General features: G+C 52.7%; 1 protein-coding gene across 15 annotated transcripts in view; it reads right to left on the bottom strand.

Annotated features, from left to right (window-relative positions):
* RGS3 (regulator of G protein signaling 3) overlaps positions 1 to 14,945 on the bottom strand; it is a 249,884-nt gene that overhangs the window by 35,499 nt on the left and 199,440 nt on the right. The window contains exon 1 of one of the 15 annotated variants that reach the window (XM_037879667.2): positions 8,228 to 9,487. The exons of the other annotated variants lie outside the window; for them this stretch is intronic. Within the exon in view, the coding sequence (XP_037735595.1) occupies positions 8,228 to 8,485 (258 nt within the window). The 5' untranslated portion in view covers positions 8,486 to 9,487. Of the gene's footprint in view, positions 1 to 8,227; positions 9,488 to 14,945 lie in introns of those variants that run through there. 15 annotated transcript variants of the gene reach the window in all.

The raw sequence follows: 14,945 nt of genomic DNA, 5'->3' as shown, positions 1-14,945 counted from the left end.
GCACCAGCCTCTCCCCAGACAGCGCGCTCCTTTGTGCCCATTGTTCTATTGAGGGCTCTGCTGGAGTTCCCCAGAGACACCATTACCTGCTGAGAAAAGGGAGGTGGATGACCACGGTGCCACTAGGCAAATCTATAGATCATATTTAAACTCCTTGCATCAGCTTTTCCAGCTTGTTCTATCCTCAGGCGACACTAAGCAAGAGACCAGTTTTACTGCTTCCTGCAAATAGAAACTCTGCCGCTATGTTTCCAGACTACTTTCTACTGGAAAATGTGTGGAGTCTCTCAAACAGAAGGCCCTTAACCCCAGCAGTCCCTGCACTGTGCAACTGCCGCCCCGCTCACAATTCTTCACTCTAGGCCCCCTCGAGCCAGCACCATTCCCAAGGGAATCAACAAGCTACAAAGGGAGAAGAAAGCTGCAGTGCCCAGTGTGTTCACATTTTCTATGGTTTAATGTGCCCTAGAGCCACAGCTGCCAAACAAGGTGCCTGTTTCCCTTCTGCTGGCAGAGCCCAATCCCCTTCTACTCCACACCCCTGTACACACGCCCAGGTGCACACACGTGCACACCCACAAAATGCTGCTAGAACTGCCACTCTGAGCAGCCCCGGTCCCAGAGCACGGGCATGGGGTGTGGCACTGGTGCTGTGCATCAGCACAAAGGAGCGCGCTGTCTGGGGAGAGGCTGGTGCGTCTTCAGCTAGCACCTTGCCAACTCCTCCTCCATAGCCTTCTGCATTACAGTTATTTCTGGCTGGCTTTGCTCTGCCTCTGGCTGGCTGGGCAGGCAGAGAAAGCACCAGAGCCCAGCACATCTCAAACCAGGCGGAAGCAGTGGGTGGCAGCTAGCTGAGCAGAGCCCTCACTCCGATGAACTGCCCTCCCCCAACCTGCTGATAACTGTTAACAGCAAGGCCAGATTCCAAACGCCTCTGCTAAATCTACTTCCCCTGGTATTAGGTTGTATTGACTTGGATAGGCACATTGCCCTACAGGCTGTGGACTGACACCACAGCTATCAACAGGCCACTCCACTTCCGCTGTTTACCCAGCACTCTGCACAAGAGCCACCATTCCCATTAGCTCCTTGCTCCTCCCTGGCTGCGCTGATTACACAGTGCGCTCAGCTATCATTCAGCCCGACTTGAATGTAAACACATTTCCAGCCTTGGAAAGGGGCAGAGTTGGGCATGCTTGAGACTCAGCTCCGTACACAGCCATCAGCCTGTGCATATAACCACCCCCCCAAAAGGGACAGCGGGGATGGTCCATGCTGTGGCATGGCAGAGCAGGGCATGAAATGCCTCATTGCCAAGCCTGGTCCAGCACCTAACATGGAGCTCTGGCTTCCTCTTGTCACCAACAGAAAATCTCACTAGCTCTGGTGTCTGCCAGCCAGTGCACACATTCACACACGCTCCCTGATGTCAGACAGGCATGGGTCAGAGGCAGAACCTGGCCCCAGGGAGGGGCACCTTGAGCTGTACATGGGTCCTGCATGGTGCGGGCACTGAGGCCCCAAGTGAGTTTGAAGTCTCGCTGCAGCCAGTGGGAGCTGCTCCCCTTCACCCTGGAGAGCTGGCCATGACAACTGCCCAGGTTCCTTGTGATCCATGGGCAGGGGAACCCAGGGCCAAGCTCAGGGCTGTGCTGCAGTGTCCACAGCAAGATACTCTGGTCACAGACACTCATTTCAGGAGCATTTCTAGTGACAGCCCATAGAGAACTGCATTCTGAGACCACCTTCCACCCCCCTCCCCCAACACACACACACACACATTCCATGCGGCGTCCAAGGCCGCTGCACTATCCCTACTACTGCACCCCGGGGGAGAATACAGGCAATCCCAGCCGCACATACACTGACCTGCGAGAGGCACGGTTGGTGTATGTGTCTGTGAAATGGAAAGGACTGTTCTTTCATAGAATCATAGAATATCAGGGTTGGAAGAGACCTCAGGAGGTCATCTAGTCCAACCCCCTGCTCAAATCAGGACCAATACCCACTAAATCATCCCAGCCAGGGATTTGTCAAGCCTTAAAAACCTCTGAGGAGGGAGATTCCACCACCTCCCTAGGTAACGCATTCCAGTGTTTCAACACCCTCCTAGTGAAATAGTTTTTCCTAATATCCAAACTAGACCTCCCCCACTGCAACTTGAGACCATTGCTCCTTGTTCTGTCATCTGCCACCATTGAGAACAGCCGAGCTCCATCCTCTTTGGGATCCCCCTTCAGGTAGTTGAAGGCTGCTATCAAATCCCCCTTCACTTTTCTCTTCTGCAGACTAAATAACCCCAGTTCCCTCAGCCTCTCTCGTAAGTCATGTGCCCCAGCCCCTAATCATTTTCATTGCCCTCCGCTGGACTCTCTCCAATTTGTCCACATCCCTTCTGTAGTGGGGGGGACCTAAACTGGATGCAATACTCCAGGTGTGGCCTCACCAGTGCTGAATAGAGGGGAATAATCACTTTCCTTGATCTGCTGGCAAAACTCCTATTAATAGAGCCCAATATACCGTTGGCCTTTTTGGCAACGAGGGGCCACTGCTGACTCATATCCAGCTTCTCATCCACTGTAATCCCCAGGTCAGGTCCTTTTCTGCAGAACTGCTGCTTAGCCAGTCGGTCCCCAGCCTGTAGTCGTGCATGGGATTCTTCCCCTTTAAAGGTTCTTTTCCCCTGTATTTATCGAGTTTCATTCAGTTATAAATATGTCTGTTTACCTGGGTTTGGAATAAAAGTCTATTTATGGAAACCTAATTCATCTTTATTTGTTCACAAGATATGCTGGCTGGGGCTGACAGTCACAGATAACAGCAATAAGTGCATTTGCAATGTTATATTACTACACACAGAGTACTCATTATAAGGTTCAGACTGGGGTGCAAAGAACAATGCCAGGCATAGCATGCTACAGCGACACACATTACTGTGGCTCACTATTAAAATGATAAAGAGTCCGGTGGCACCTTAAAGACTAATATTTTTCAGATGTTGCATCTGAAGAAGTGGTTTTTTTACCCACGAAAACTTATACCTAAATAAATCTGTTAGTCTTTAAGGTGCCACCGGACTCCTTGTTGTTTTTGTGGATACAGACTAACACAGCTACCCCCTGATACTTGACACTATTAAAATGGTCTTTCAAAGCCTCCCTGAGCCATATTGCTCCCTGTTGAGCTCTTCTTATAGCCCTGCTATCTGGCTGCTCAAAATCAGCAGCCAGCTGTTCCACTTCCACCCTCCACCCCAGCGGAAATGCCTCCCCCTTTGCTTCACAGATATTATGAGGCACACAACAGGCAGCTATAACCATTGGGATATTTTTTTCACCGAGGTCTAATCTTGTGAGTAGACAGTGCCAGTGACCTTTCAAAAGGCTAAAGCACATTCAACCATCATTTTGCACCTGCTCACCCTGTATTTGAAGCTCTCCTTTCTGCTGTCAAGGTGGCAGTGTAGGGCTTTGTGAGCCACGGGAGTAAGGAGTAGGCTGGGTCTCCCAGGATCAGTTTTGGCATTTCAACATCTCCAATGGTAACCCTCTGGTCTGGAAAGAAAGTCCCTGCTTGCAGCTTTCTGAACAGGCCCGTGTTCTCAAAGATGCATGCGTCACACACCTTCCCTGACCATCCCATGCTGATGTCAGTAAAATATCCCTGGTGATCCACCAATGCTTGCATTACCACAGAGAAGTGGCCCTTTCTGTTGATGTACTCTCTGGCGAGGTGGTCTGGTGCCAAAATAGGGCTGTGTGTGACGTCTATTCCCCCACTGCTGCAAAACCATCCATTATGCCCTGCACTTTGCCCAGACTCACAGTCCTCCGTAGCAGGATGCGATTAACAGCCCTGCACACTTGTATCACATCAAGCCTCACGGTGGATTTCCCAACTCCAAACTGATTCCCGACTGATTGGTAGCAATCTCGTATTGCAAGCTTCCAACTTGTGATCGCCACTCGCTTCTCCACAGTCACTACAGCTCTCATTTTGGTGTCACTGTGCCAGAGAGCTGGGGCAAGCTCTGCACATACATGTGTGCAGAAATGTGGCCTTGCACATCTAAAAGTTCTGCAGCCATTGCTTGTCATCCCAAACCTGCATAATGATGTGATCCCACCAGTCGGTGCTGGTTTCTCGGGCCTAAAGCCAGCGCTCCACCGTCTGCAGCTGCTCCATGGATGCCAGCAGCAACCTTGAATTGTTTCTTTCTGTGTCCTACAGCAAGCTAGCCTTCAAGGAATCGTCAAGTTCCCTGCAGCTCCTCTCGTGGCTCTGCAAATACTGCAGGATCAGGTGCCTCATGCTCGCAACACTCATCACAACAGAGCACAGCTGTGCAGGATCCAGGCTTCACACAGAGATGGGGGTTTGCAGGGCTTTTGAAATGGGGCGCGAAACATTATAGGATGCAGATAAAATTATGGGATGGAGAAAACTTCATCAAGGGATGTTGAAACCATGTTCCCAGTCACCCCTGCGAAACTCGTTTGTCCCCAGGATAGGGTGACCAGATGTCCCGATTTTATAGGGACAGTCCCGATTTTTGGGTCTTTTTCTTATATAGGCTCCTATTACCCCCCACCCCCTGTCCCGATTTTTCACACTTGCTGTTTGGTCACCCTACCCCAGGAGGCATTGCAAACCCTTCCCAAAACACTGCTAGCTGATGGCAAGTTATACAGTGGGACAGCTGCCACGGTGCACTGCTCTCTGCATTGAGGCAAGCCCTGGTAGTGAGGACACGGACACCGCTGACAGAAGGAGTGTAGTGTGGACATGCAGTGGCTGTACGTCGATGTAACTCAGGTCAACTTAATTTTGTCATGTAGACTTGGGCTGTGTAAATCACCAGCCAGGAGAGGGACGTGAAGCACGGAGCTCCAACAGAAGAGGTTACGTTCTGCCTGACAAGGAAGGCCTATTGATGCCAGGCGGACTAGAGTGAAACGTTGAGGAGGACAAAAGACTTTGTTGTTTACTTCTAATCGCCCCAAAAAAGATGAGTCTTGCAAGTGTTTTCCTCCCATCAGCTGAGTTTGCAGCTCAAAGCATAAAGGGGAAAGGGAATAAAAACCCCTAACAAGAGGCAACTGGTTCTTATTGCTGCTTGGACTCTTGGGGGGGCTAGGTTTCTATGCATAAGCAAAGGATCCCAGGTGCTTAACCTGGGTTAGCTCTAAAGGACATCTAGAGCTTGCTTATTATAGAAACTTCTATTACCTTTTGAAACTGCAGATTGTAACTCATTTGTACATGTACATTTACCTGCTTTAACCTCATAAATAACTCTCTTTCCTTTTCCTATTCATAAATCTGTATGTAGTTTATTACAGGATTGGCTACAAGCCTTGTCTTTGGCATGAGATCTAAGGTGGAATTGACCTGGGGTAAGTAACTGGTCCTTTGGCATTGGAAGTAACCTGAATATTGCTGTGATTTGTGGTGTAAGGGACCATCTATCACCTGGGTGGTGCGACAGATCAGAGTGCCCAAGGGGACTGTCTGTGACCCCACTTTTAGGCTGTTATGGTGCCTGAGGAGTTTACACATGATAACTGGTTGGTGAACTCCAGGTTCAGAACTCGGTCTGTCGGGGGATTGTGCCCTGGGTCTTCACAGTCTGCCCCGCGGTGGTGCTCCTGCTCTTGAGCCATTGCAGGACAGCCTGACGCACTCGCCGTAGGCCTGTTCGTCACAACACAGACTAGAGACCTGCCACTAGAAAGCTCACGGGAGCCTAGCCCCAAATCCAGAATCCGTTCCGGCCCCGCTTTGCTCCTCTTGACGCACTTTTGGAGACATTCCTGGGAGTTCTGCCAAAGCCAGGCAGCTAGCTACCACCCACAAACCGATTCCTGATCCGGCTAACCTGGCCTGGCTGTGGTGATTGCATTAGGTCTGAAAGCTGGTGCTAGTGAACACAGTGACTGGGTGATAAATATCCCTAGCTGCTCTGTGCAGGTGGGAAGGACGGGGTGGAAAAGAGGAACTGGAGAGTGTGTGGCCCTATCATCAGTAACCAAACTCAGCTCGCCCCTTGGGGCTGGGGGAGCGTGGAAGTCTCCACGGGAGGAAGAGGAAGGGGTTGCTATTGGGGGGGGGGGCGCCGTGACAGGGACTTGCTGCTCTCACTGCATGCTGGAGGCTGTAACCTGAGCTGAGCAGGGTACAGGATTCCAAGCTGGCTTTGCTCTTAGGGCATTCAAGGCATGAACTGGAGCAATTACTATAGCTCTGAGCGTTACAGCCCCTGATCCCAAAGCAAACCCTAGCCCCTTCCAATCTTTGGGTTGTAAATGCCAGAACAGACACTGCATGAGCACTGAATAACAAGTACCTGTTTACAACAGAGTCGTTGCACACCCAAAACTTTCGGTATACTAATAGTGCGTGTGTGTGTGGTAAGTCCCCACACGTGCACATATGGAAATACTCACACATACACACAGGGAAATGCACATAGAGAGAGAAATGCGCACGCATGTGCACACAGAGAAATGAACACGTACATGCACACAGGGAAATGCACAAACAGGGAAATGCGCACGTACAGAAATGCATAGAACACGCAGGAACATGCATAAAAACACACACGAATGCACACGTGTGCACACAGAAAAATAAACAAATGTGTACACACACAGCAAAATGCACATATGTATATACACCCAGAGAAATGCACAAACACACACATATGTACACCAAGATATGCATGGACACACACACACACACACACAGGGAAACACGCATGTGCATACATACAGTGAAAGGCACATGTGTACACACAGGGAAATATGTGCGTGTATACACACTGGGAAGTGCACATGCATATACATGTGTGCATAGAGAACTGTAGTCATGTGTACGCACAGAGACACACATACGCACATACACACAGGAAACTGAAAAGCATGTGCAGAATCAGGGAAATGCACACATGTGCACATGCACACACAGAGACTGAGACACAGGAGAGTCTGTCCCTTTCAGGCTGACTACACTAGCCTGTCCACCCAAGCGCCATGTCTGACCACAGGCTCCCACCTTCAGCACCCCGGAGCACACAGAGACTGCCAAGCTCAATTCCCTTAAACACCTTTCAGTCTATGATACTTGGCTGCCAGCACCCCCTCACTGCTCTGCTTGCTCTGCCTGGCCGTGGAGTGTCTGTCACAGGAGCTGAACGAGGCCAGGTGGGAAAGTTGTAGATGTCACAATGTTTAGTAGTGCAGCTCCCATACGCAGGGCAGGATGCTGGGTCAGTGCGTTACAATACAGTGCCATCGGGCAGCGATGCAGCGTCACGCCCCGAGCTTTATTCACAAGGTGCAGGTATGGCACCAGGAGAGCGCTGGGACCACAGCCAGGGCAGAGCGCAGCAAGGAAAAACAAGGACACAACCATCTTGAAGCAGGGCAGAGCTCTCAGTGCAGTATCTCATGGAGCTGTTGTCACAAGGGACCCCACCCCACCACCACCCAGAATAAGGGGAGCCATCACCAGGCAGAAAGAACAAGGGCAGGGCCCAAAGCTACTGTAAGCCTGGCGCTTGGCATGTGCCCTAAAGCCACGTTCCCAACGCATGTCGCCAAAGTGCCTGCTCTTACACAGCAGAAAGCTCAGGCACATGGACGTAAAATGTCTGGCCCCGAGGCAGACAGGAAATCTGTGAAAGTCAGGTCCCCGACTCCCACCTTGCATGCTACCTGCTACCCACTGCCCTCTGCAGCCCTCCAGTACTCTGAAGTCAAGCCCCACTGGGATCCTGGGGACCCAGTCAGCCTTGCAGAGGAGAGCAGGGGGTCCCCAAGGTTTGCTCATTACTATCCTGTTCCTGTACTGCCTCGTTTCCTCGTCACCTGTCAGAGCGCCGACAGAGGCGGCAGAGCAAACCCGGCCTGTCCCTGAGCCGGCACTCCTGTGGATTCTGCAGCCCGCTCCAACAGCCCTGTTGGTGGGAAGGGTGTACCACCGGGACACGCCCTGACGGGAACCAAGCATGGGCTCATGCTGAAGTGCCGGATGGCACTAGCAAACACAGCTGCTCACAGCCATACCCTGCCCCAGCCCCTGTTCTGACAGTTTACTACCAAGTTAGATAGAGAGGTGGCTTGTTAGCTTCCCATCCATCAGGCAACTGAGCGGACAACGTCCCACCCTCCTCCTGCTCCTGGGAATAATCCCCCAGCAATACTGCTCGTGCTGGGATACATACCAGCATCTGCAGCCACCTTCCCAGAGTACAGGAGAAAGGGGACAGGACACAGCTGAGGATGCTTGCAGGGCTTGGCCCAGGGACCCGTGTCCCGCTGTCCATAGCCACCGTGCTGTCTCCAGCGTCGAGCAGCTCCCTGGCACTGCCTGGCAATCGCGCACCTGAGAGAGTCACTGAGGCAGAAAGTGGGAGAGAGGTGGTGGACATCCCTGCTGGTGGCAGAGCCAGGCCAGTCTCACGCCACTGCCTCACCAGCATGCTAGAAAGAAAGAAGCTTTGGCAAATACCTCAGAACGGACTCAGAAGGCAGCAAAAGGAGAGACCAGCCCTCCTTTCTGTGGCAAGCATCTCCCCTTTGCTGGGAGGGCTGCACGTAAGAAGGATTTTATTGTCCTCATTAAATCACATCATTGGATTAAACCAGTTCAGCCTTTGCCAGAAACCAGCCAATTCAAATGATGCTCCGAACTCCAGAGCGGCTCAGTCCCCCCCGTGCGGCGGGCACCGCTTTCTCTGGCTCACTATTACCACCCGTTCCCAGGGTTCATAGGAGCAAACCTGAGGTTTTAAAAATGCCTCCTTCGGGGCTGAAACAGAGAGAGCCAGAGGCTGCTCCAGTCTCCACTAGGCTTCCATTTCTTCCTGTGGAGAGAACAAGCCCATGTATGGAGTGTGTGAGGGATCAGTGCCGCTCCAGACTTGGACACAAGCATGGCAGACAGTGCCAAGGAAACAGCATGGTCATTTGCCGGAGGGGAAAGAACAGGTTTCAGGATGACTTTAGAAGCAGCCTAAGAAAACATACAGATGAAACTGGAGACAGAATTCTCCAGCCCCTGGCTGTTCCAGGATCTGCACAGCAAGTAGGATGAGTTATCTCCCCCAACGTACACCACAGCATACCTTGGGATTCAGAGAGAGCCAGCCGCTTCCAGCCCCAGCCAGTGCATCCAAGCGGCTCGGGGTGCACAGCCCAGCCGTTCCAGGGCTCTGTCATTCACACACCAAAGCTCAGCTCCACTTGCAGAACTTTGAGCTTTTCTCTCTGAGGCTCGGTAAGGGGGAAGGTGCAACAGGAACTGTCCCAGGAGCTTGCATCACATCTGCAATCTGTCACTGAGCAGAGGCACCACGTGGCAGGGGAGGGTCACAACTTCCACACACCTGAGATTTTGCTGGAGTTGGTTGATTCCAGCCGAACTCCTGCAGTTACCTTTGCTGGCTTCTGGTGTCAGGTGCATGACTGACAGTCCTGGTCCTCCTTTCATCCAGAGATCAGGCAGCCCCTTGAGCCCCTCCGACCAGTACCCCTTCAGTGACCTCACCCCTGACCATCTTTGGGGTGGGAACAGAGCTGTTGGATGTTTCCTTTAAGGCCTACCCGGCTCTTGGTCTTTCTCCTGAGCTCCCACCCTGGGTGGGGCCTGGCAGTGCCGGTGTGGGATGTGGACCCTTCCCCAGCATGGGGCTGCGCCCGTTGGTCACTTCAGAGGATCTGTGCCCAGCTGCATCAACAGCAGGTGGGGAGCCAGGACAACATGGAGACAAGGTCCCTGGCCCAGTGTAGACAGCCGATGGACGAACGCAGGAGAGGGCACAGGGAGCGGGGAGGGCTGGGTGAGCAAGTGGGGATGTTACCATGAGCAGGGCTCACTCTGCCATGGCTGTGTGGATTTATTTATCACTGGTTCCTCTGCAGGGAGGATTGGGGATAAAGGCTGCTTTGGGGGAGCCTACCCCAGAGGATAAAGGGTCCGTAATTCCCTTTACAGTCCCCTGAGCTCCCCAGCTCCACAATCAGCATGGTGCTCTATTGGGTAACATGGGTTATGGTCCAGCCTGGGGTGGGGGGTGGACAAGGAGGGGCAGAGCAGAGGGGGAGAGTGCAATGGGGTCACTGCATTAGTGGGGGAGAGAAGGGGCCAGAGTGGAGGTTGCACCTCAGGTCTCCCTGGGCTGAGCCGTGGAGGGCTCTCTCTCCATGGCTCTGTGCTCTCTGTGTGTGCCTAGCTTTGCTCCTCTGGCATGCACTAGGTGTAAATGGGATCCTCCTGCAAAGGGAGGCGCCCCAGGATCACTGGAATGGGTCAGCTCTCCCTAGGGCCCCCAGGTCCTGGCCTGCACTCAGAGCAGAGTACTCAGGAAGCCCACTGGATATCACTGGAAGACAAACAGGTTACTGCCTCGTTGGCCCCAGGCGGCCCTGGTGGGATCCCAATTCTGAGCTTCTGAGGGCCAGCCACCTTTCTGACAAGAGCCCAGTGCCAGCCACAGACACAGCAGAAGGGCCATATAATCAGGGAGGCCTCTGTGATTACTGTTCCTGAGGATTCAGTGGAGAGCAGAATTCACCATCCCAGGAGCGGGTGGGCACTGCTTCCTCTGCTCACCAGGGCGCCCAAGCTTTCATGGAGCTCTTCACGCCTTTCAGAGTGGGCATGAGCTGGCCAGCAAGATCCGTCCCCTCACGCAGACCCCCAGGACCCGCATGTGCCCGGTGCTTGGGCAGGACCTCTGCCCTCCCCTACCCAGCCTGCTAGGCTCTTAGCTTCCCTTGCAGCCCCTGAACGAGCCACTTCCCACCAGAGCTCCAGAGAGGTGCACTTGAACAGTTGTAGGGAGGTGGGTGACAGGGTGAGGAGGGCCAGGCAAGGAGGTGGGGGGGCCAGGTGAGGAGGCAGGGGGGCACTGGCTGGAAGCCAGGTGAGGGGGGCAAGCAAGAAGGCGAGGGGCCAGATGAGGTGGGAGCGGGTTGGGGTGAGGCGATAGAAGATGGGTGAGGGGAGCAGGGTGAGGAGACGGGGGTTGGGTGAGGGGCAAATGGGTTAGAGGGGAGTGGGTGAGGGGAGAGGAGTTGGGGGCTGGGTGAAGGGGAAGCAGGAGCGGAGGTGGGGGCCAAGTGAAAGGGGATTCGGAGCAGAGGTGGGGGCCAGGTGAAGGGGGATTGGGTGAGCAGAGATGGGGGCCAAATGAAGGGGAATCGGGAGCAGAGGCGGGGGCCAGGTGAAGGGGGATTGGGAGCAGAGGCAGGGGCCAGGTGAAGGGGGATCAGGAGCAGAGGTGGGGACCTGGTGAAGGGGGATTGGGAGCAGAGGCGGGGGCCAGGTGAAGGGGGATCAGGAGCAGAGGTGGGGACCTGGTGAAAGGGGATCGGGAGCGGAGGCGGGGGCCAGGTGAAAGAAGAGATGGGGAGAGGAGATGGGAGCCCGGGGAAGGGGGAGCGGCTCTGAAGGCAGCGCAGAAGTAAGGATGGCACGGTATGGCTGGGCGCTCAGTCAGCAGCCACCGCTCTCTGGCCGTCCAGCTCTGCAGGCAGAAGTAAGGATGGCCTGGTACGGTGTTGCCACCCTTACTTCTGTGCTGCTGCTGGCAGGGCGCTGCCTTCAGAGCTGAGCACCTGGCCAACAGCCGCCGCTCTCCGGCCGCCTAGCTCTGAAGGCAGCGCAGAAGTAGGGGTGGCAATACGGTGACCTCCCCTAAAATAACCTTGTGACCCCCCTGCAACTCCGTTTTGGGTCCGGACCCCGAATTTGAGAAATGCTTGTCTCCCCCGTGAAATCTGCATAGCATAGGGTAAAAGCACACAAAAGAGGAGATTTCATGGGGGGAGACCAGATTTCACAGTCCATGAGGCGTTTTCATGGCCATGAATTTCACACACTCACTGCAATGACTCAAGAGCAGCTACCAGCTTCCAGGGACCCAGGACCCGTTGTCCACACTAAACACTGTTCATTTTGCTGAATTAGAGCCAACGCTTTTCAGCACACGCCAAGGCCGGCTGCGGCAGTGGAGCTGGAAGGGGGAGTAACCAGCAGTTGAGAGTGAGGCGCAGACAAAGAAACATCAGATAAGAGTCAGATTGTCACATCAGGGCCATTTTTAATGACCTGTCAATAAAAAGAGTTGGATGAAGTTTCTTGCTGCTAGCAGCAATAAGAAGTAAAGGCACAGGCTTCTGCTCCCAGTCTGAAGCCTCTTGGAGTGAGCAAGGCAATCAGCCCCAAAGTCAGCCATGAGTGCTCACTGAAACGCAGTGGTCTCAAGGTGCAGCCTCTGGGGCACATCACAGTGGGAATGCACTACAGTCACAAGGCATCGTTCGGGGCACTCAGCAGGGATCAGTATTCACCCTCTACTGCAGCTTTAATCACAGCGACTGACACTGAAAGGGGGGTCAAAAGAAGCACGGTCCAGAGGGAGAAAATACTCTGCCCTCTGGCTTCACAGACATCTCTTTATTTCCCCCACTGTTTCCATCCAGTGCTGTTGGAAAGTATCAGACCGAGAGCCCTACAGAGCAGATGCAGCCTGTGAAGCTGGCAGTTAATTGGTGTCTGTTGTGCTATAGACACCTGACCACGAGGAACTGGACTGAAACCAGCAATTCACACAGGCCACCACTGGACAGCTAGAAACTACTTTGATCCAAGGGTGGAACTGAACCTACAATCTAGAGACAAAAAGGCCCTGTGCACTAGTGATCCACCCACTGAGCTGGTCAACCCTTTGACAAAGCAGCAGACACAAACAGGCAGAAGCAACCTACTTCGGGCACTGCCTACACCATGCAATCTTGACAATGGTTTTTTCAGGAGCTTTCTGTATGAATCAGCCATTGTACCACAGTCAAAGCAGAGAAGCTACAGTCTGAATGGACATGGAGACGGTGTGACCCTGTCACTCCTGAAGCTGAGCCATCCAGACCAGGATGGGGTGAGCTTCCGCTGCATCTCATCTCTAGCCAGACAGCATCAATCTAATGGAAGCTGGCTGATTTCACACAAACCTAGAGAGTAACTACATGGTTCCTATTTCTACGCAAACTCCCCTCCCTTTCGATTCTGTTCCCGTTTCAGCCAGTCCAGCCATCATCTCCCCGTAGCAGTGGCCACTGCACTTTGGTTCCTCAGCGGTCATGCAAACCCTCCATCACGTAAACACAGCAAGGATCCTAAGTGCTGGTCTGGCCTCAAGACACCCCTTCCCCTTGCTAGGACGCACTCCAGGCCCAAGCTCAGCCTCTCACAAGCTGTGCCAGCACATTTCAGCTTTTGGTTACCAGCACATTAACACGCTGAAGGGGGAGCTACTGATCAGCCCACTCCCTCGGGCCATGCCCACAAAGAGCTGGGTGGAGACAATGCCCCACAACGTGGCTAGAATGAGCAGGAGGCACACCCTGTGCTGAGGAGGCACGTTCACTCTAAATCCATCTTCTCAGGAGTTCCCTGTGGGGCTGACCTTTCATAGGCTTGCTCTCAGCCCCTTTGCTGCCCCCTGGCTAGGCAGCAGGAGATGTGGGGGCCTTATGAGGAAGGCAGAGATTGGTGCCGTGGAGTCAGGTTCTTCTTGGTGCAGCGTGTTTACAGCATGTGCTTGATGTGCCATTTCCTTGAACCGCGGTGCTAGCAAAAGGCACAGCTTCTTCTGGCAGATACCTGGGCTAAAGCGCCACTGCGTTGGCCCAATCTTTGGTCTGTCTCTCTCTCCAGTACTCTCCTGGGATCTCATAAAACTCACCGCTTAATACGGAGTGCCTTGCTCCAGCCCCTGGGCTTTACAACCAGGAAAGACCGCCTCACCCAAGGCTGCTTATTGAGAACCCCATGGCTTGGAAAGGGGAGCCTGTGCATCTACCCTCCCTTAGGGCTACTGCTTTGTAACAGAAAGGTACCCCAGATCTGCAGCTGCCCAGCAAAGGAGAACGCTTGAACCTATGCAGTCTCCTTAAGGAAGGTCTGGGGCTGAAACATCAACTCCCCCTTAGCATGCAAACCACTACTACCTCTTGCCATAGCCGTATTGTGGAAAGCCCCTCCAGCCATCTGAGCTATCTGAAGGAGGAAGGGGTTTCTAGTTAATGAGAGTTTTTCTTACACTCTGGTAACTCAAAACTGGCTTTGCTTTAAACCCGCAAACCCTAAACCTGAGCTGGTGACTCCAAAACCAGATGCCCTCAAAGCCATAGCAGTTTGGGAATTGCTTTCTGAGCTAACATGGTGCATTTGTTCCTCACCAGCATTACCCACCAGACTGTGCTGCTCTGGATGTCCACATACATGGATATTCTTCACTATAAGTGATTCTACCGAACGCCACAAAATACAGCCAAGGAGGCAAGGGTTAGTTTGGCCCCAGCAGGCTTTCAGCCCTGAGAATCTATCTAGTTATCAACTCAAAAACTGTTGCATTCAACACAGGGGAATTCTATATTAGACCTTGTTTTGATGGATAAAGAGAAATTGATCACAGACCTAAAAATTAGTAATTGCCTATCTTGATTTGATCGCGTTTGTTATCTGCAAACACAATACAGTCCACACCAATAATCATAGAAGTGTAGGACTGGAAGGGACCTCGAGAGGTCATCTAGTCCAGTCCCCTGCACTCATGGCAGGATTACTTAATAACTAGACCATTCCTGACAGGTGTTTGTCTATCCTGTTCTTAAAAACCTCCAATGACAGTGATTTTACAACCTCCTGGGCAATTTTTTCCAGTGCTTAACCATCCTGACAGTTAGGAAGTTTTTCCTAATGTCCAACCTAAACCTCCCTTGCTGCAATTTAAGCCCATGGCTTCTTGTCCTGTCCTCAGAGGTTAATGAGAACATTTTTTTCTCCCGCCTCCTTGTAACAACCTTTTATGTACTTTAAAATTGTTATCATGTCCCCTCTCAGTCTTTTCTTCTCCAGACTAAATAAACCCACTTCTT

The sequence above is a fragment of the Chelonia mydas genome, chromosome 16 (assembly GCF_015237465.2).
Source record: "Chelonia mydas isolate rCheMyd1 chromosome 16, rCheMyd1.pri.v2, whole genome shotgun sequence".
NCBI classification, from domain to species: domain Eukaryota; kingdom Metazoa; phylum Chordata; order Testudines; family Cheloniidae; genus Chelonia; species Chelonia mydas.
This window is presented reverse-complemented; position numbering and strand designations above follow the sequence as displayed.